General features: G+C 48.3%; 8 protein-coding genes across 8 annotated transcripts; 2 read left to right on the top strand and 6 right to left on the bottom strand.

Moving 5' to 3' along the window:
- Positions 1-881: 881 nt before the first annotated feature.
- ABOM_005656 (uncharacterized protein) lies at positions 882-2,114 on the top strand (the record flags this gene model as incomplete). Its single annotated transcript, XM_022532785.1, has 2 exons — positions 882-1,016; positions 1,086-2,114. The coding sequence occupies 2 exons, from the start codon at positions 882-884 to the stop codon at positions 2,112-2,114; spliced, it is 1,164 nt and encodes a 387-aa protein (XP_022389751.1).
- Positions 2,115-5,614: 3,500 nt separating this feature from the next.
- On the bottom strand, positions 5,615-6,863 carry ABOM_005655 (uncharacterized protein; the record flags this gene model as incomplete). Its single annotated transcript, XM_022532784.1, has 4 exons — positions 5,615-6,219; positions 6,280-6,534; positions 6,632-6,709; positions 6,770-6,863. The coding sequence occupies 4 exons, from the start codon at positions 6,861-6,863 to the stop codon at positions 5,615-5,617; spliced, it is 1,032 nt and encodes a 343-aa protein (XP_022389748.1).
- A 1,403-nt stretch (positions 6,864-8,266) lies between these two features.
- On the top strand, positions 8,267-10,678 carry ABOM_005654 (putative alpha-xylosidase; the record flags this gene model as incomplete). The annotated part of the gene is made up of 1 exon (XM_022532783.1): positions 8,267-10,678. The coding sequence occupies one exon, from the start codon at positions 8,267-8,269 to the stop codon at positions 10,676-10,678; it is 2,412 nt and encodes an 803-aa protein (XP_022389749.1).
- A 293-nt stretch (positions 10,679-10,971) lies between these two features.
- ABOM_005653 (uncharacterized protein) lies at positions 10,972-11,565 on the bottom strand (the record flags this gene model as incomplete). Its single annotated transcript, XM_022532782.1, has 1 exon — positions 10,972-11,565. One exon carries the CDS (start codon positions 11,563-11,565, stop codon positions 10,972-10,974), a length of 594 nt encoding a protein of 197 aa, XP_022389754.1.
- A 557-nt stretch (positions 11,566-12,122) lies between these two features.
- ABOM_005652 (oleate hydratase) lies at positions 12,123-13,793 on the bottom strand (the record flags this gene model as incomplete). Its single annotated transcript, XM_022532781.1, has 2 exons — positions 12,123-13,191; positions 13,249-13,793. The coding sequence occupies 2 exons, from the start codon at positions 13,791-13,793 to the stop codon at positions 12,123-12,125; spliced, it is 1,614 nt and encodes a 537-aa protein (XP_022389755.1).
- Positions 13,794-15,094: 1,301 nt separating this feature from the next.
- ABOM_005651 (uncharacterized protein) lies at positions 15,095-15,728 on the bottom strand (the record flags this gene model as incomplete). Its single annotated transcript, XM_022532780.1, has 2 exons — positions 15,095-15,233; positions 15,325-15,728. The coding sequence occupies 2 exons, from the start codon at positions 15,726-15,728 to the stop codon at positions 15,095-15,097; spliced, it is 543 nt and encodes a 180-aa protein (XP_022389752.1).
- Positions 15,729-16,406: 678 nt separating this feature from the next.
- ABOM_005650 (uncharacterized protein) lies at positions 16,407-16,989 on the bottom strand (the record flags this gene model as incomplete). Its single annotated transcript, XM_022532779.1, has 2 exons — positions 16,407-16,763; positions 16,819-16,989. The coding sequence occupies 2 exons, from the start codon at positions 16,987-16,989 to the stop codon at positions 16,407-16,409; spliced, it is 528 nt and encodes a 175-aa protein (XP_022389753.1).
- A 910-nt stretch (positions 16,990-17,899) lies between these two features.
- ABOM_005649 (DODA-type extradiol aromatic ring-opening family dioxygenase) lies at positions 17,900-18,739 on the bottom strand (the record flags this gene model as incomplete). Its single annotated transcript, XM_022532778.1, has 1 exon — positions 17,900-18,739. One exon carries the CDS (start codon positions 18,737-18,739, stop codon positions 17,900-17,902), a length of 840 nt encoding a protein of 279 aa, XP_022389803.1.
- Positions 18,740-18,743: the final 4 nt, after the last annotated feature.

The following is an 18,743-nucleotide window of genomic DNA, read 5'->3' as shown; positions in this document are numbered from 1 at the left end:
CCTAGAGTAAAATGAAGAGGAATCATCATGTCCTGTTCTGGTAGTAGACATAGCCACAATAGGGGATGGCCCTTAAAAGTGGATATGGCGTAGTATAGGAGATAGCAACGTAGACACCCTAGATATCTATTCTACGCAGAGTACTTCTACGCAATTAGAGAAACCTTGGTCTTGGCCAGAGGCTGTGTATGTATCCTGCTATTCGTCCTTTGGTGACTGCTGATATGTTTGATAGGGAATATTACTGTATGCCAGTTACGACAGAGGTTCCATGTGGATATGTCTCAGTCATATGAAGTCCGGAGCCATAGATAATAAGAGTAACCCACAAACAAAACCCTGCGCGAATTAAATACGAGAAGGCGCATGCTGGTAGGTTACATTGAAGCATTAAAGGATTTGCCCGGCAGGTCAAGACGGACGCTTGGCGAAGGCCACTGAACGTATGTACCCTGACGCTTGGTGGACTTCTACCCCATCGCGGTTATAGCGATACCTAAGAATGTGTCTTTACATTCTACGTAACTAAGAGTTGAATAGTGGGAGTAAATACTAGACGTTATTCGTCAATCGTACTATGTCGGGTCCTAGCATCTGAAATGACAATTTTTGCTAAACATATCCGACTGCGTTAACACCACCTCTACGACTAGTGTGGGGATCCCAGTGAATAGTGATCAATCAGTACGGTTCTGGGGGCCGAGTAGCGAAGCATGATTGCACAAGGGCTTCCCACATAGCCCTATAGTACACCAGGTAGTCTACAATGAAGTTTCACCAGATATAGGGGCGATGCAGAAGTCAGGTTTCGCACGACTACTTCCTATCTAGTACCATTATGTTTGAAGTTACCATCTTCCATTATTTGAGTACTATTCGCGATGTATCTGGTAAACAGAAGAAGGAAGATCTGTCTAGTCCTTGCCGCCGCCTTTTTCGTTCTTCAAACTTTTTATTTACGCTCGCTCCTATCTACACGTTCTCCAAGCAAGGTTCACAACCTGAAGTACTTCACAGTATGTGAGCCATATATCCCTGAAAATTCCGCAAATTCTCTGATCTAACATGCCATTCCATTGAACTAGTGGGAAACACCAGACTTTGCGTACTTCAACAATCAGTTTATACTACACCTCGCCTCGGCCGTCCATAACCCCCTTCCCTCCCGCAAGCTTCTTTCCCCAGGCATCACCTGCCCAGCCATACGAGGAGTACAAGAGGCAAAGGTGATCCCCGCCACTGATGTTTTCAACGAACAAGGTCTCCAGTCATTGGGCTACGAGACAAATCTCCAACGGTGGCCAGATCCTGCCGCCAAAGCAGCATCCACTGAGCGTGTGGAATACTACACCGATATCGTGGAAGGGCCTAGCCAAATCATCGAAGCCAGAGCGCATACTGAATCCTACTGGCAGTGGAGCGCCATCCGGTTCGTTCTGGAAGGCTTTGTGCTTCCCTGGACACCGAATCGATGGCGTTCTACGGCCCGTCGCTTTCAGCTTACCCGCCCACTGCAACAGTGCGTGGACAGCATCCTCCCTTCCCTCGTTCCACACGCTATAGCAATGCATTTACGGATGTGGCCGTCCGACCTGTCTTTCGGTCAAAACGACGCCTGCTACCATGGCCAAGTCCCCGTCCTCAGGCATATCTTTTCCAAATGTGACTGGACGGGTTCATATTTGTACAATAACGTTCTGCGCGTCCAAAAAAGCGATACACAGCCCGTCATAATCGCGACCGACAACAGAGAGCATCCCGCCATAGTTGATCTTGTCCGCCGCCTTGGCCCCAGAGCACATTACATGGAGATGACAGAGACATGTACAACCGCCATCCGAGACGCTCATCCTTCTGACGAGACACAATGGCGTATAGCCACATATTGGCCTATCGTCGAGTCCGCTGTGATGGTCAGGACGGAGTCTTTCATCGGCTCGTTCTGGTCGACGTTTTCGCAGCTCATTGCTATTCGTCGCCATAGAATACATCGAACATTCTTCGTTCAGAATCGTCTGCAGGAGTTTGTTTGGGGGAATCGGTGGATAATAATATTGGCGTTTGTTGGGGCTCTGGGGTTGATTGTGGTCAGAACTTCGCGTCGGTTTAGATGAGTTTTATTTAGTGTGTATATATATTATCTGATGAGACAGTTTTTCAAGCCTAAATTATTCTTCAAGATTGATCCACGTTCCAGTTGGCATTACTGTTCTATCGCCCTGGCACATACTGGTTCTCGTGCCCGGTCACTGCCCTAATTAGCTGGCAGGCGTTGTTCCGCGAGAGCCACAAAAATTAGTACTGGGCGCCGCGAGAGGCCATGCAGAAACATACTCGGAGTATTATCTCGGAATGGTACTTGCCAGCGATGCATGCCCAGCTAGCTCACTTAGTAGATGACTTAGTTGCAGCTATGGTGAAGTTGGTTCCCTTTTCGTGCCATATCGTATTTTAAGTGCCCGTTATTACCACCAAGTACGTATCCTAGATTTAATACCACTAGATAAGATTGAGTTAGGTAGGGCTAACAGGCAGGGTGCCGGCTTTCCGTAACGCCAAGATGGCGCGAAACTATATTATAATCCATACATAAAATACCGTTATCGGCTGTACCCGATAATGTACTATTCACATACATCACGGGACACCGTAATTGTCGGCTATCCCGAACGGTGCTCAATCATCCTCTATGCCACCTCTGTTGTACACACGGGGAAAGGATTCCTGCTTATTATGGAGCTATGTCTGTCGATTAAGACACCGTGAATGATCTGTAGAGCTACCTGCGTCAAGATTCTAGTATATTCTAACCGGTTTGGGCGTATCATGTGTTGAGAGCAGAAAGAGAGGGTCAGAAATATATATCTACATAGAAGACATAATGAGTGATTATCACATATCAACAATTCGAATAGTAACGACGCAAATTACACTCTGACCGAGCTACCTTTACAGTTAATACTCCATTGTACATATGCTATGACCCGAAGATTCTTGTTCAGTTGATTTAAACGTCAAAGATGTGTTCCATAACTCATTCTTAAGAAGAGATAATAGTAAAGCAAGATCTAAAGCAAAATACATTCTTCAATTCAAAAAAGGACCGGCCGATCACCAATTCAAGGTGCTGTAGTGTAGTGGTGATCACGTTTCGTTGTGGTAGTTTCCGCAATTCCGAATCGACCTGGGTTCGATTCCCAGCAGCGCCAACATGGCGTCTGAACTTGATTGGTTTCTCTTTTTGTTTTCTTCTTTTTAAGATCAAAGAAATCCTTGTTTGGCTTTGTCACAGTCTGTGTTTCCTTTCCATCCTCTTTGCTGTTGAAACAAATACCATTGTCAATACCCCTTTCTCTGCACTCTGCCTATGCTATGACCCGTTCTGGATAGCATGCATGGGTGTATAGTTGAAACGAATGTTCCCGAATCAAACAAAACGGACAGTAGTTTATGAGTGCCCTTGTCGATCTTCCCCAGTTTCGCTCCTCGTTCTGGGCAGAAATATGACTCCAAGGAGAAGCCTCAATAAAACAGCAGACCTTTTTATTATCAGTAAGTTTTGAGACAGAGATCCGAACATTTCTTATTGCGAGACGGTACTCGAGGAGCCCGATATCCATATCTAACAGAAACTGCTGCGTAGGGTTAGTGGTCGAGCTCGCAGCAATGACCACGGAATCAAATAGTGCAGAGCAGCAGCGATAAAGGCTAGACGTGATGGGTACCGGTTGCAAAGGCGCTGGTTCAAAATTATGGGTGTCTCTTGCTTGGCAATATGAGAGCGAGACCGTCCCCGGGGTTGGCTTGCGGAAGACAGAGCAAAGCCACATCATCATGGAATGAAACCCGGGTATGATTTGTGAGAATCCCACCGTAATCGTGGCCGGTGTTTCCTGTGTGCCCAGTATTCCCGGTCTTCCTGGTGTTACGGCGAGACTCATGATGTCAGATGCTGTATAGGATTGTTATATTCTGCAAGTGTCACAGTATTCGTAGAATATCAGGGGATCCATACCGTATAGAACGCTGGGACGCCGTAGAGCTAAGATGATCATGTCCAAAAGGCTTCGCTCAAGCTCTCCATATTTCCGGGAAACATACTCTTCACAGCTGAGTACCTCCACAACACACCCATTTACAGTTATGGTGCGTTTATTGTCTATCGTGAAGAGAGGCCCCTCCCACAGGTAAGAATACCTCCAGGCGTGCAGAGTGATAGGTCTCGCGAGAGTCGGCTCTGCTCCGTAGTTAGTTCTTATCCCACTTTAAGGCAGTGCGTTGCTAAATATAGACTTGACGTAGTCGCACAGCCGGAGGAAGAGGGAAAAAAAAAGGGAAACATACCTCGTGGGAAGAACAAAGACGGTACTGCAAAGGCAAGACTGTTGTTATACTCCTCGTATGACGGGGGAGGCTCTGGTATTCCTGGCATAGTATCATCCACAGATGGCAGATATTGCCCTCCCAGCTGTAGAGAGCCGGGTGGGAGACTGAATGGAGCATCTTGTGATTGCCAAAGTTCGTCTACGCTCATCGGCGCTTCAGATTCCCGGTCATACTGTGGAGGGGTAGTATGTTCAGTGGTGGATAGAGAAGACCCTGATGTTGATGGAGACATGCTTCCGGTGTTTATTTCGAGAGCCGTTCAGATCACTCTTTGTCAGAGAAGGGGTGGGAAGGTGAGTAAAGAGAGGAACAATGACAATGATAACGATAATGACAAGGGAAACCGAGCGTATTATATGCGTAGCCTTCGGGGACAAAATTTAAGGTATTGAATGGGGAGCCTGCGGTTTGGATCTGGGGATGGGTGACGCGAAAAGGTTGGACACTTAACGTCCCATACTTATATCTTGTACTAGGAGAGACATGGCCTCTTCAAAGTGGCAAGTTGCCTGAAAGATCCTACTTGTAGGGGTCAGCGCACCCTACCATTTTATGTGTTCGGCAATTGCTCTTAGGTATGTACCCTCTTATTGCTATGAGCCGACATGAACCATTGTTGATTGCGGAACATACCTTTGGAAACTGCCCGACAAGGCTCTTTCCTTTGTTTTCTGCCGGTACATACATCTATTAGTTTCGAAAAACCGGGAATAGGCGCAGTAACATAGATAAGTGGCGATTCGTGGAACTTAGCTAGTGGTATGATCGGACATATCCCACGGTATATCGTGGACTACGCATTTGACAGGCGAAGGCCCTCTTCCCTGTATTTATCCCACCTCGAAGATACATAATGTCTCTACGGATGGAGGTAGCTGCAGCCACACGACGATTTGACGTAGCTACAGCATTGTCAGAATATGAACGGATTAATACGAACAGACTAATGTCGACATTGCTATCCCTTTGGTTACTGCTATCACTAGCGCTCGAACTCCTATTATTAACTGAGGATAAATGATTCGACAAGGCTTACAAGAAAGACGCTTGACCATTCAAACAAAAGTGATCTAAATGAAACGAACAAGCAATCGAAGTTAGAGAAGCCCCTATAACAGCGCCTATAGTGCAGATTGTGGAAGAGACATTGCCTGTAGATCCAATTCTAACAGTAGGAAAAAAGTCAAAGTAGCATTGGTGGCTGCATAAAATTCGTCCTCGGTGGAGATTATGGTGTGAGAGGGCGGGATCCATACACCAATACGCGTTTTTCGTCAACAAGTTGTGTGGCTTGCACTCTTGGATCCATGAGGCGTGGACCCAGCCAACTCCGTATATTCATGATATGTTCCAGAACTCGATCCTCGTGCTGCTCGCCTTGACCTCCCTCAAAGCACCAGATGATGCTTCTATAATCCGGTGTATATTGCGTCGGGATCAGCGTGCCATGGCGGCCCTCAAAAACAATGCCACCGTGGAATTCTTTTGGACGCTCGCATCCTGTGCGCGTTTTCAGCTCACCAAAGGGCATGTCCAAGAAAAAGAAGGAATTTTGCGGAGTGCCTCTGGATTGCCCACAAGCTATCACGGCATTATCAAAGAGCTTCTGGCAGAACTCACTACTATCCGGATTTGTTGCGGGCAACAAAGGCTTCAATCTGAAGAACTTCCCCCGTGATGTGCCATTTTCAAACGAGAAGCAAGGTTGCTCAGGCGGTGATCGGAACGTCAAGCAAATCCATTTCATTGTTTGATGCAACTCATCCATTGGACCTTTGTCGACCGTCAGGGTGATATTGTGTGATGAAGCGCGAATGTATATGTATGGAAGCACTGTTTAAGAGATGAGTGAGTGAATTGTTGGAGGTTCTACTAATCAGTTAAGCAACTCACCATATACATACTGGCCGTCGTGACCTGATGTCTTTATAATGTGATCAAGGAGTTTCATGAAATAAACTGTACTTTTTGATCCATCAAGTCTCGATTTGCAGTCTTCCACTCTCACCACATTAGCGGTCTTAGTCAGGGTTATTTTATCTAGTGCATTGGACCACTCAACCCCGGATCCTGAGATCTGCCAGTAATATGTGCACGTTGTATACCGATGGTCGGCCTCCGTGGCAGCCGTTCTCAGATTTTTCTGATCTGTGCGTTTGTTAGTCTCTGATACTACTGATCATCAATGGATTAGGGACGGAAACGGGACAGGAATTGATAGTAAGGACCCAAGAAATATAAATACCATCTGCATCGAGCTTAATCTCCTGGTAACCGCACACTTCATCCCCTGCACCACGCGAGACGACCCGGACAGTGACCACTGCTTGGTTCAGTGTATGGCTATTCATTAGAACTACTGATACCCCGCCTCTTAACTTACCATCAGCCGCTTTGACGTCCTCGATTGTATATATAGTTTCCGTTGGCATTGGTGCTTGATTTTGGATCACCTGCCTAACGAAGTCTGGATCCATGTCGGATGTGTGGTTTTGAAGGATAGCTATTACAGCGGAAAACTACCTGGGGGAAGGTCATGAGAGGAAGTTGTAAATCAAAGTACTGGAAATTTGTATAGGATGGCAGAGATGCACGGGATGTTATATAGTCAAGCGCTCACCCGTTTTCCTGCTCTTGTGACATTCCCACTGCGGCTCAGACATTGTTTGTTTCAGTAGTTGACCTCTATTAAAGTACGTCTTTTGCGAATAATGCTATACTTGGGAAATGACATCATCTGGGATTATGCCAATCTCTTTGTCTCCTTTATATCGTTGACTCTCCTTCGAATTCCAAATCTTAGTATGGGAGCCGTCCTGGCATTGCGCAGGAATGCCGAGAAAATGCCATACCCAAAGAGCCAGCCAGACAATACCCAGGCATTGCTTCTAGGACACAGTAGCTCAGCGGTACTATATGCTTAGGGCTGAGACCGGGGATTGCCGACTTTTGATAGGGAAATGCTCCCTGGACTTAGGGCGAGCGAGGTATATTCAAATAATTGGAGTCTTCGTTTGGAGAAAGATATGTACGTTGAAAGAAACAACATATTGTCTGCTTTACAACGCCTTATGCGTTTATTGTATGACTGCTGATCTGCATTGAACTTGAAACTAGCCCTTTGTCCTGTATCTCCTGGTCTGAAAGGTCAAATGTGGTTCATATCGTTTGTTAATTTATTGTGTTGCCAAGTTGACAGGAACAGTGGAATAAAATACCAAAATATACCCAAAGGAATGCCTGTGTGAAAATGATCAATGAACAGTACTCTGACTTCCATTATCCTGTGTTGCGGAATTCGATTCCTCTTTGTTTTATGTGGTACCTTGGGACGGAGAATATCCACACGGCAGAGAACAGAGATGACTTCACGCCTACATTCCATAGTGCGTGGTGGTGAGTTGGTAGTCAACCAGGGTACTTAGGACGATACCTCCACATTGTACAGATTACGAGTCAGAACCACCTTTTGGCCATGAAGGAATATGGACCAAAGTTCAGTGGTAGGAGAGTAGCACACATGCACGACCGTCAAGTCATAAAAGAATATTCGTCATCAGCAAACAACAGACACATAGTTCTGTACAGGTAGAGTGTCTCACGCCCAATGTGATACACGGGGAAGCAATGAACTGCCCGCCAACCAGAGACGATGTTGAGTAATATTGCTCAGTAACAAATTTCGACGTGCGACCAAAGGGACCAAAAGGTAGCGGAATCGTTGGAGGGTCAATTCGCAGTGACACGTCAAGCAGCCTGGACAAAATGCGGGGAGTCTCACGTGGTATGCAGTATATAAACCCAGTCAAAGCCATGAGAATCCAGAGACCTCCTCACCAACAGCACAAGAGTTTCTCATAGATTCCTGAAGGAGTTCGTAATGGAAAAATACATATTCCCCACAAAGCCTAAGGCTAACCTGAAAGCGATCATCTCTGGTCCCAAATATCGATTCACCGTTCTTACTGATCGTCTGCTGCGTTTTGAATGGGCCGAAGATGGCCGGTTTGAAGATCGAGCTTCTACTTTTGCCATCAACCGCGAACTTCCAGTCCCAGAGTTCAGGATAATTGACGACGACGGGTTAGAGATTATTACGGAGCACTTTCACTTGAGTTATGATAAGAAGAGATTCAGTCCCAGTGGGATGGTTGCTCATCTGAGCGCGAAAACGACCAAGTACGGAACTGAATGGCGATTTGGAACCCCGTCCACCCTCAACTTAGGAGGAACAGCAAGGACATTAGATCTATGTGATGGCCGATGTGACATGGGAGACGGAGTCCTGTCGAAAGCAGGCTTCGCAGTGATTGATGACTCTGAGTCTATGCTCTTTGATGGACAAGGCTTTGTCGCAAGCCGGCCCGCCGGAGACCGGGTGGATGGATACCTCTTCGCCTACGGTCGTGATTATAAGGCAGCGATAAAAGCATTTTATGCTGTATCTGGCAAACAGCCAGTCGTACCTCGATACGCCTTAGGCAACTGGTGGAGTCGGTACTATCCATATCGACAGGAGGAGTATCTCCAGCTCATGGATAGGTTCCACGAGCTGGAGATCCCGATGTCTGTAGCCGTTCTCGACATGGATTGGCATTTAGTGTCAGACGAACGAGTGCCACACGCTGGCTGGACGGGGTATACATGGAATAAAGAGCTGTTTCCCGACCCGGCATTGTTCGCCCGTGAACTCCACCAGCGCAACCTGAAGATAACATTGAATGACCATCCCCACGATGGGATTCACTCCCACGAGGATTCTTACCAAGAGATGGCAAAATTCCTGGGTCACGACACGAAACATAACACCCCGATACTGTTTGATTCGACCAACCCGAAGTTCATGGATGCTTACCTCAATATTCTTCACCGAAACCTGGAAGCTGTAGCATGCGACTTTTGGTGGATTGATTGGCAGCAGGGGCCGTACTCAAAAATCCCTGGGATTGACCCCTTGTGGATGCTGAATCATTTCCCTTATCTCGATCACGGACGGGATGGCAGGATCCCGCTCATCCTCTCCCGATATGCTGGCCCTGGAAGTCACCGATATCCCCTTGGCTTTTCTGGCGACACGGTGGTGACCTGGGCCTCACTAGAGTTCCAACCGGAGTTTACGGCGACTGCATCGAATATAGGGTACGGGTGGTGGAGTCACGATATTGGCGGCCACATTCATGGTGGCCGTGACGACGAGCTTGTCACTCGATGGGTGCAGCTGGGAGTCTTTTCACCTATTATGCGGCTACATTCAACATCGTCACGGTGGATGTCTAAGGAGCCCTGGCTCTATCGCACTGAGTGCGGGTCTGCTATGTCACGATTTTTGAACTTCCGGCACAGACTGGTGCCATTCCTCTATACACGGAACTTAATCTGCGCAACCGAGGACGAGCCACTTGTACAGCCCATGTACTGGGAATACCCAGGACGCGAAGAAGCCTACTCCGTTACAAACCAATTCTTCTTCGGGTCTGAGTTGGTGGTCGCTCCAATCGTGCAGCCACGGGATAAACGGACTAACCTGGCATCGGTGAAAGCCTGGCTGCCACCCTGTGGACTACACGTTGATATCTTCACTGGTACAGTTTATGATGGGGATCGTGCATTAACCTTATATCGTAAATTGGAGGACTACCCCGTTTTGGCCCATGAGGGATCAATTATCCCTCTGGACGCTTCTCCACAGAACGGCTGCCTCAACCCAGATGCCTTCGAAGTTCTTATTGTGATTGGCAAAGATGGGTATACGGAGGTGCTCGAAGATAGCCGTGATGACAGACAGCAAGACAATGCTGGTGCGGTCGAAAGGCAACGGGTATCTACCGTCCGGTATATACAGACAGATGGTAGACTTACTGCCGAGGTCACCGGAAGACTGTGGACGTTCAACTTCCTTGCCTTTACCTCTATACCAAAAAGCCTCAAGGTATTGATTGATGGATTTGATCGAACCGATGATGCCACTGTATGGGTCGAATGCTATCCGCAAAGACCCGGTTTACATGTCAAGTGTCCGTTCGTGCCCAATGAAACTTACTATATCGCCATCGAACTGGGGTCCAACCCCCAAGTCGGCGTGATAGACCACATTCCATGTCTTGAGGGATTGATTAGGGACTATCAGATCGAGTTCCGCATGAAGAACATGTTGTGGGATGTCGTGGAGGGGTTTCAGGACCGGCCTCTCAATGTGACGATTGGACGCTTGACTGCGTTGGGGTGTGACGAGGCGATTGTGGGACCCATTATTGAGCTACTCTTGGCAGATCGTCGATCCGTGAAAGTGTAGAGGGTGTTGTCAAGTTGACAGATTCCGGTACTACTAAGTACTAGTAGTAGTACCATGATGGAAGTAAGGGTGGACAGCTCCCATTGGCCCGGGAGTGATGAGGGCACCAAGCTGAACTAGGCTAGTCTATTTCCCCGTTTCGAGAGGACGGTGACGTCACTGATATGTCGACTGGAAGCCTGAGGCTACCTCTGGCAATGATAGACTGAATACACGGAGAAATACATTTACATTGCATCTTGAGACCAGAAGTATGAACAGACAAACACAAGGAAGTAAGAGTACAGGAAGAATCATCGCTTCCCACCCATGATCCCATATCTCCAGCCCAAATACCCCAAGACCCCCGTTAAGCTCCCCATGCCAGCACTAGCGAACGCATTCCTCCACCCCAGAGCCCGAAGCAAAACCAGGGAAGAAACCTCTTCATGGCCCGTCAATTGAAACATCCGCCCATTGCGCCGCGCCATAGCCACTAACCCCGTCAATCCCAGCACCGCGCCCGCAAACCCCCAACTATCCACTTCCACCTGCCCCGGGTTCTCCAGCAGCCTCCAACTACGATCTTGCCATTCGATCGGCTCCCATCTAGCTAGGTAATACGGTAACATAGCAGCCATGGCCCCGAGACCGATGACGGCGCCAGTGCCGGTCGACCGCATAAGCAGAGTAGCCGGGGTGGATCCTGGAGGGATAATGAATCTGGTGTAGAACTTATTGTTTAAGGTTGGTTGGTAGGCCAACAGCCATACTCGGGCGAGCCCGGTAGTGCTTCCTAGCAATGCGCCGGCTTGAAAGCTGCGGTCGAGGACATGGCCGGTGAGGATGAGTTTGGGGAAGGGTTGGTCTTCGGCGTATTCTGTGTGCGGCCAGAATGTGGATAGCATGGTGAATGTTTGTCGGGGAGATTGAACGGAGGAAGAAAGGAAATATTGTACAATATATTAGAGCTGATGGGTGGATTGTGGTTATTGATTGTCGGTGGCCTGAGATAGAGTACTCTTAGTGCGGGGCATGGTATGGGTAGCTCGGCCAAACATGCACTGTTATGATCTAAAGCATAGTTGAGATGAAGTCAGGTAATGTCCATGGTAGCACGTTGGGTTATTATATTGCTGGCTCGTATGGCAGGAGTGGAACCCTCCTTTAGCTCTGACAGGAGGTTGTAGTCAGAAAGGTCATCTGACAGCCGTGGCTTTCTAATCGGCCCGTCGGAATCGGCCCTCATACAACCTAAACAATGTTCCATTCTTGATGCTTACATGAAAACTACCTGCATCATGGAATATACAAAGGAAAAGACAGGGATGACAGACAGAAAAAACCACACCTGAGACTATTGGTACGCCGAGGATATTAATAATATTGCGATATGACGGAAGACACAGGAAGCCATGGACAGGAAATGCCCTAGAAAGACTAGACAGACTAGACAGGCTGATCATTAAGCTAGCAATCCAAACACCTCCAACAGCACGTTAGTCTTCACCGGCGGGGTACGCTTTGAAAGCCCCATCAGATGATAAACCGCCATCTGAGCGCCACGCACACTATATTCCATGCTGAAAGTCGTATCGTGCGGGATCTCCACAAACTGACCCACGAAGGCCATGTTCGTCGTATTATGGGGAATTACCTCGGGACGGTCAAAGTGAGATCGTTTCAGCAATGAGGCCGTGGCCATTGGGAAGATGCAGGGGATAGTAGTGGCGGTAGGGCGAATGTTTTCCGGAGGGTTGCCCAAGTGGCAAAGCAGCTCTGTCAGGATCTCCGCCCCGCTGCAGTCCTGCATCGGCTTCTGCACGAAATTGCCCGGCTTCTCAGGCTCCGTGCCGTATCCCCAAACAACGTGAACGTTTTCCGGCTGGTTAGCGAAGACGGGCTGACTAGGCACGCTGAGACTCAGGTTCCAGTTGCTGCCGACGAATGATACCAAGGCAGCTGAGCCGGGTCGGTTATGCGTTATGTCTTGGTAGACATCGAGGAATGGGGAATCTTTCAAGGTGATCGTGAATGTTTCGACCTTGGAATCTTTAATATCAGACCGGAAGGGCTCGGGATCACCGAATTTTCTGGTGGACATTGCAGAAACCTTGTTCCACAAGGACCAGTCCTCCATGACTGTAAGCTCTGGAGATGTCTCCCATGTGGGTGGTGCATTATTGGATCCGACCACTGATCCCGAACTGATGGAGCCGAGCGTAACGATGACAATGTCCATGGGATCAATAGTCACAAGCGACGGGCTGTTGTCATCGTGTACGAGTTTGATTTCGGAAATAGTCGTGGGGTCGCCCTCCGGGTACATGACCAGATCAGTCACTTTAGCGTTGAAGCGGAGGTCAACGCCCTCCTTCTCGAGATATGCAACTAGAGGCAGAATGACGGATTCATGGAGAGTGTACTGGGAGCGGTCCAAAGCGCTGACATTATTGAAGTCTTTGATCTTTTCAAGGTATTTGCGTATGTGCCTCTGGAACTCAACGGCTCCATGTTCGGGTTTCAGTGCGAAGCTATATGGAGTTAATCTAAACCCAGCCAGTAAAACGAGGCAAGTAGGGCTGGCTTACGTCGTAGACCACAGCGTCCAGAACTTTGAGTTAAAGAAGGACTCATCGAAAACGTCTTTGATAGTCTTGTCGGCGACCGCTTTCTCACCTTCAACCATAAGCTTTATGAGATCCCATCGGTGTTTCATACCCAAATGGAACTGTCGTTCATCGACCTTGTCGGGGCCCTTCCCAGGATGTTCTAGGAGCCGAGTTGAGGGGGCGGGCTTAGATTGCTCCGCCTTCTCAGAGGCTCGCACTGTATCCATGATGGATTGATCAGGGTTTCCGGGATCAGGCACGTAGGATAGAAGGTCCTGGACACAGGTATCATGGAAATATGGAAGACAGGCAGTACGTAGCACATAGCCATTTTCTGCATCCCCGGAGCTCTGCATCGCCCCGCCAGCGTGTTTATGCTCGTCAAGTAGATGGATATTTTTCCCTGGAACCTTGGCATCTTTGATCAAGTGAACAGCGGCTGCGAGCGACGCGATGCCGCCGCCAATCAGCCAGGCCTGTACATTGCCAGGGTCTCGCCGAATGGAACTCTCCTTGTGGGGCATTTTGAGTGGATTTCTTCCCTGAACGACCGATTTCATAGTATCGCTAAGCGCTGAGTAGATGCAGTTATTGTATGAACCTTACGCGGCACGGACACTATATACCACTGGGGAGCTGTCATATGACAGCCGGACCTGAGCAGTAATACATCAAGTGTGGCATATGTGACATAGTAGGCTAGAGCATATTCGAATGAATAGCCTCTGGTGGGTGCCAGCGTATACCATGTAGTAGTAGGCTACGCATTCTTAAACCATATCTGGTTGAAGGTCAGGAGACTTCAGACCAGAGTTTCTATGGTTACGCACAATGTGACCCTTGGTACTATGGCCGATTCTCTCGATATAGGCTTAAACCAAAAATAGTTCAATAATAGGATCTTTACATTTGCTTTGTAGCGTATGCTGTCGGCGGTCAACCTTCTAAGGCTGTGATTTATCAGTATTTCACGGAGCGATATCTCATGCATAGTCCTGTCAGTGATCCCCCTCTTGGTTCCAACTTCGCATCCACCGGCTCAAGTGGTGTGACAGACTTCTGAGCCATCCGAGGTTAAATTTACCGATAATATCATCATGATGCTATCATAAAGATATTTGGTGGCTTTCACGATATTGTGCGCCAACGATCACCTTCCATCACACACCTGAACCATGCTTGATCCTCGGGTCTAAATCCCGTTATGGCTGAACCACCTGATGAATTTAAGTGAGTTACCTACCTGAATTAATGGATAACAACTGGATTCAAGTGCATAATCCTTGTTCAACTTCCTAGCGAGGTCAGCTAGGGTGGAATATTCCACATTGAAAACAATCATGTGAACGGAAGCGTTCACTTGGGATACGTGGTGGACATGTTCCATAATGGAATCCCAAATTTGTTAAATTCATATATTTATTTACTTCCCCAAAGATTTTGCTATTTGGTATATTTTGTAAAGGTGTGGGATGATGTCGGCAGTGTATTGATCGGAGTTGAAGGTAGCCTCTCCTGTGTAGCGGAGGTTCTGTATCATCCCCACGAAGCTTAAGAAGCTGTTTAGATTCCACCACCGACAAGGTCCGAAGGTTTAGGAGCCAAGAACTACACAAATCAAAGAGTCTACTACTGAAGCTGTGTATGTGGACTTTGTCTTCACTTACGGAGTTGGGAAGGCTAAGTATCGTAGGTAGGTTTTATCTGCGATTAATCCATTTTTAATCCCCTCCCCGCTCATAATCACAGTAGTAGGCGTATAATCTATGTACAATAGTATGAAATTCAAGGAAGGTGCTCATTACCTCGTAAAGGTGTACGACGCTCACTGGATACCCACGACTTCGTCCGGTTGAAGTTGAAACGTAGGTTCACTCTGCACACAAGTCGAGTTCCGAAACTTATCGTATACGCAGTCCATCTCGAATGATCCAACGTAAGTAACCTGTATCCTGCCTTTCGGGCTGATGATATATAGACTGTTAGCTATTGTGGTAAGGATGTAGCAACGGTACAGTATAAGGTGAACACAGCGTGCTTTCTGCCCTGACTTACCAAATAAAATTAGGCTCCACATAAGTCAGTCTGCCTTCAGTGCCATCCACTGCTAAGAAAAAGCGTCGTCCAAGTGATCGGCAGTTGAAGGGCCCACCGGGAATCGGTCGAGCAGGAACACTACCAGGGTCGGATGCGCCGCAGGTCAACGTGTCATTGTATGTTGGAGATTGCTGAGAGAATGTTGCTTCCACCATATCTGGTGGGCCACAGCCGGGACCGCCATGAACACCCGTTGGAAGGCAACCACCATCATCACACCCGCAATTGTGAGTGCTATTGTGCCAGGTAAAGTTGGTGATAATAGCGGGAGGGACTTCGCAGCCATCAGTACTTTGGCCAGAAGCCAGCTGCGCAAGGGAGAGCAGAAACGCCATGATATGGATATGGATGAAGAAATGCATCTTGAATTATGTTTAGCAGATATAGAAGACGGTAAGAGTTGAGGGTTCTGGTATTTGATCAACAACATCCTCAGTAGGGAGAAGGGCAGTATTTATATCTCATGGTTGCGCTACACTCCTCTTCCTTATCCCCTAACCGACGAACGCTTTTGTTATTAGTTTCGTTCATGTTATAAATCCCGCACTGCTGCCTTTCATGCTTAGTGTCTTTTTTTTGTCTTGCTTCGTGCGCCGGGATACCCGTTCTGTTAGTGAGCCCTGGATTGTCGCCGGCGTAACCTGCCATGGTGTCACACATTTATTGTTCTAGATGGACCTGTTCGCCATTGCAATTGGTAATGTCTTGATGATGTCTTGTAGATGTTTCAAAGCAAGCGACGATCACATTGTCTTTCAGCCCGGCCATACTTGACGGGCAAATAGAGAGCAGCAGATCTAGGTACTCAACTGCGCTGGTCCAAGCTCCAGTTATCACACTGCAGCTGGAATCTGGTACTAAGAGTATAGTATAGAGCTAAGGAACTCGGTATTAGCTCCTAATTGGATTACACAGTGCCATAAACATGTAAATAAACCAAGACAGGGACTCTATGTTCCGGTTGTATGCAATGCGACATTGACGTAGCATAGATTACATATTCGCATTGACAGGTTATGTCGGAGGCTGGGTGCCCTAGCTCAAAGGGTCTCAAATGTACAAATAAAGTCCTGCAAGATCTCCACACTTTCCGCCACTTTGGTGATGAACGGCGCGCAATGGCTGCTCTCGATTTCCCGCACATGCCATTGCTGACCTGTGCCCCATATCATGCCGTACTGGGCGACCTTGGGAACTGCCAAATCGTCGGTGGTCACAACATATGCCAGCCTCCCGGTAAATGCGGGGTCCACCCAGGCAGGGGAGGGCTGGGCTGAGAAAAAGGCGAGGCTGGCATGCGGCTTGATCACACTGCCTATCGCTAGCGCCTGCTGCTCACTGACATCTGCAGCGAAGGTCTCCTCTGGCTGATCAGGTACATTGAGGCCAACAGAAGGCTACATCGCTCAGATTAGCTGCCTTGTAATCACTATTGTCGAACTGCGAACAAACCTGATCCAATAGAATCCACGATGGTAGATTCCCACCTTGCGTGTCAGCACAGCTGACGCCTTCGGGAACCAAAAATGCACCCATACACACCAACCCCAACACCCCTCCTCTATTCCCCTGTTTGGCTCTTTCGGACTTTGAGAGCCCTGTGGCAGCGGCACCTCCCGGCATACTTGCGTAGGAATGCATCACTAGCACCACATCGCGACCCTCTCTTCGACAACAGTGCACAGGAGACGCCGGATGCTCGCGGCGTCCGTCGCACAATCCGCCGCGGTCGGATCAATTGGATTCAGAGATGGCAGCTCGGCTATACGTGTTGGGAACCCCGCTGTCTGAACCGCTTCCAAGAAGGGTCTGTAGAACTCGGGAACAAGCCAGGCACCGGGCACAAGCACAATAGTTGGCTTCATGGCTAAAGTGACACAGCGGCTGAGTGTGAACAAGCTTTTGATAGAGATCCTCGCGTCACAGGCAGATTTATGAGAAAGCTTCGTATTTGTTGGAAGGAGCGTGGTAGCATCATCAGAACTTGGGGGCGAAAGTAGAGGTGCAATCATATGCTACATGTCACTGTGGGGCAAGTCGTAACGTCTAAGCCACACAATAATGCTGGCCTGCTATATACTGACCAGATCCTTTTATCACCACGCTGAGTCGTTGCAGACAGTACTGAATTCAGCTTGCGCTGGGCGTTTTGCTCAGTTTCGAGCCGTCTACCTTGTTGACTAGCGAGACTGGCAGTTCTTCGGGATTACATTCAATTCATAATGAAATCATCTTAACTGATAAAGGGCTAGGGGAGACCGGAAAAAAATAAATAGGCTAGTCCGTAAAGCACAGTCTATCTAAGTAAATCCTTGAGAATACCACCACATATCGATCACAAGTGCGTAGCATGACAATGCTTGTACAATTATCCAACTTGTCTGTCGCTCTCATAGATTAAAGTGTGCGACACCCCATGATTGGTCTCGCACTCATAGCACTTTAGTCACATTCCTTACTCTGAAGATCTCTTGTTCTAGGCCAACGGACTCAGCTCACAGCCCAAGACCTAGAGCACAACCTGTAGCATTGTTCACCAGCTGTAGAAGCTCATCGGCGCACCTCGATATACAAACATGTCGAATCGAGCTCCTGCTGTGTTCCCACCACTTCCAGCTACAACCATGAACGGCATCAAATGCTCTGCCTCGCCTACTGGATGAGCAATGGCACTGGAAGCGTGCTTCCTCCATCCAAGCAGTGCCCTCTCTCTCTGCACTGGATCGGTGATAGTTGCTGCCGAGAGCAAGAAGTCCTCGAATTTCTCAGGCCCTGCGGGAATGGGCGCATTGGAGAAAAATGCGTTAGCTATTGCACGGAAATCATGATAGGACCCTCCGCTCCCGATCACGGCATATCCGGCATCCCGGAAGCATTCGACCGCCTGTCCCAGCTTGATGTTCTTCTGAGTCGACTCTTCCTCATCTTGCCCTTTGAGGATCGACATCTGGACGATGGGAATGTCACCCTGGGGCCGTAGCAAAGTCATCGGCACGTAAACAGAATGATCAAACCCGCGTTGGTAATTCAGGATAGGGTTGAACCCGTAATCCCGGAGACGGTTCGCAACCTCGGCGGCCAACTTTGCGTTGCCAGATGCCGCATATTGGAACTCAAATGCAGCCGGCGGGAGCATGTCACGCATATCCTCGTAGTCGTAGTAGATCCCGGGATTGTCAGAGGCGGTGATTTGAGGCTCCTCTGCTTCCCAGTGAGCGGAAAAAAGCAGGATGCCTTTGACGCCGTCGAGCTTGCTCGCATGTTTTCGAACGAGTTGTCGATAGGACTCTTGTTCCGGGTCTAGGAGAGGGAAGGGACCAGTCCCGTGGGACAGGAAGAGTGATGGAGCGCGAAGAATGGTTGGTGAACTCATATCA

The sequence above is a fragment of the Aspergillus bombycis genome (genome assembly GCF_001792695.1).
Source record: "Aspergillus bombycis strain NRRL26010 chromosome Unknown contig00035, whole genome shotgun sequence".
Taxonomy (NCBI): domain Eukaryota; kingdom Fungi; phylum Ascomycota; class Eurotiomycetes; order Eurotiales; family Aspergillaceae; genus Aspergillus; species Aspergillus bombycis.
This window is presented reverse-complemented; position numbering and strand designations above follow the sequence as displayed.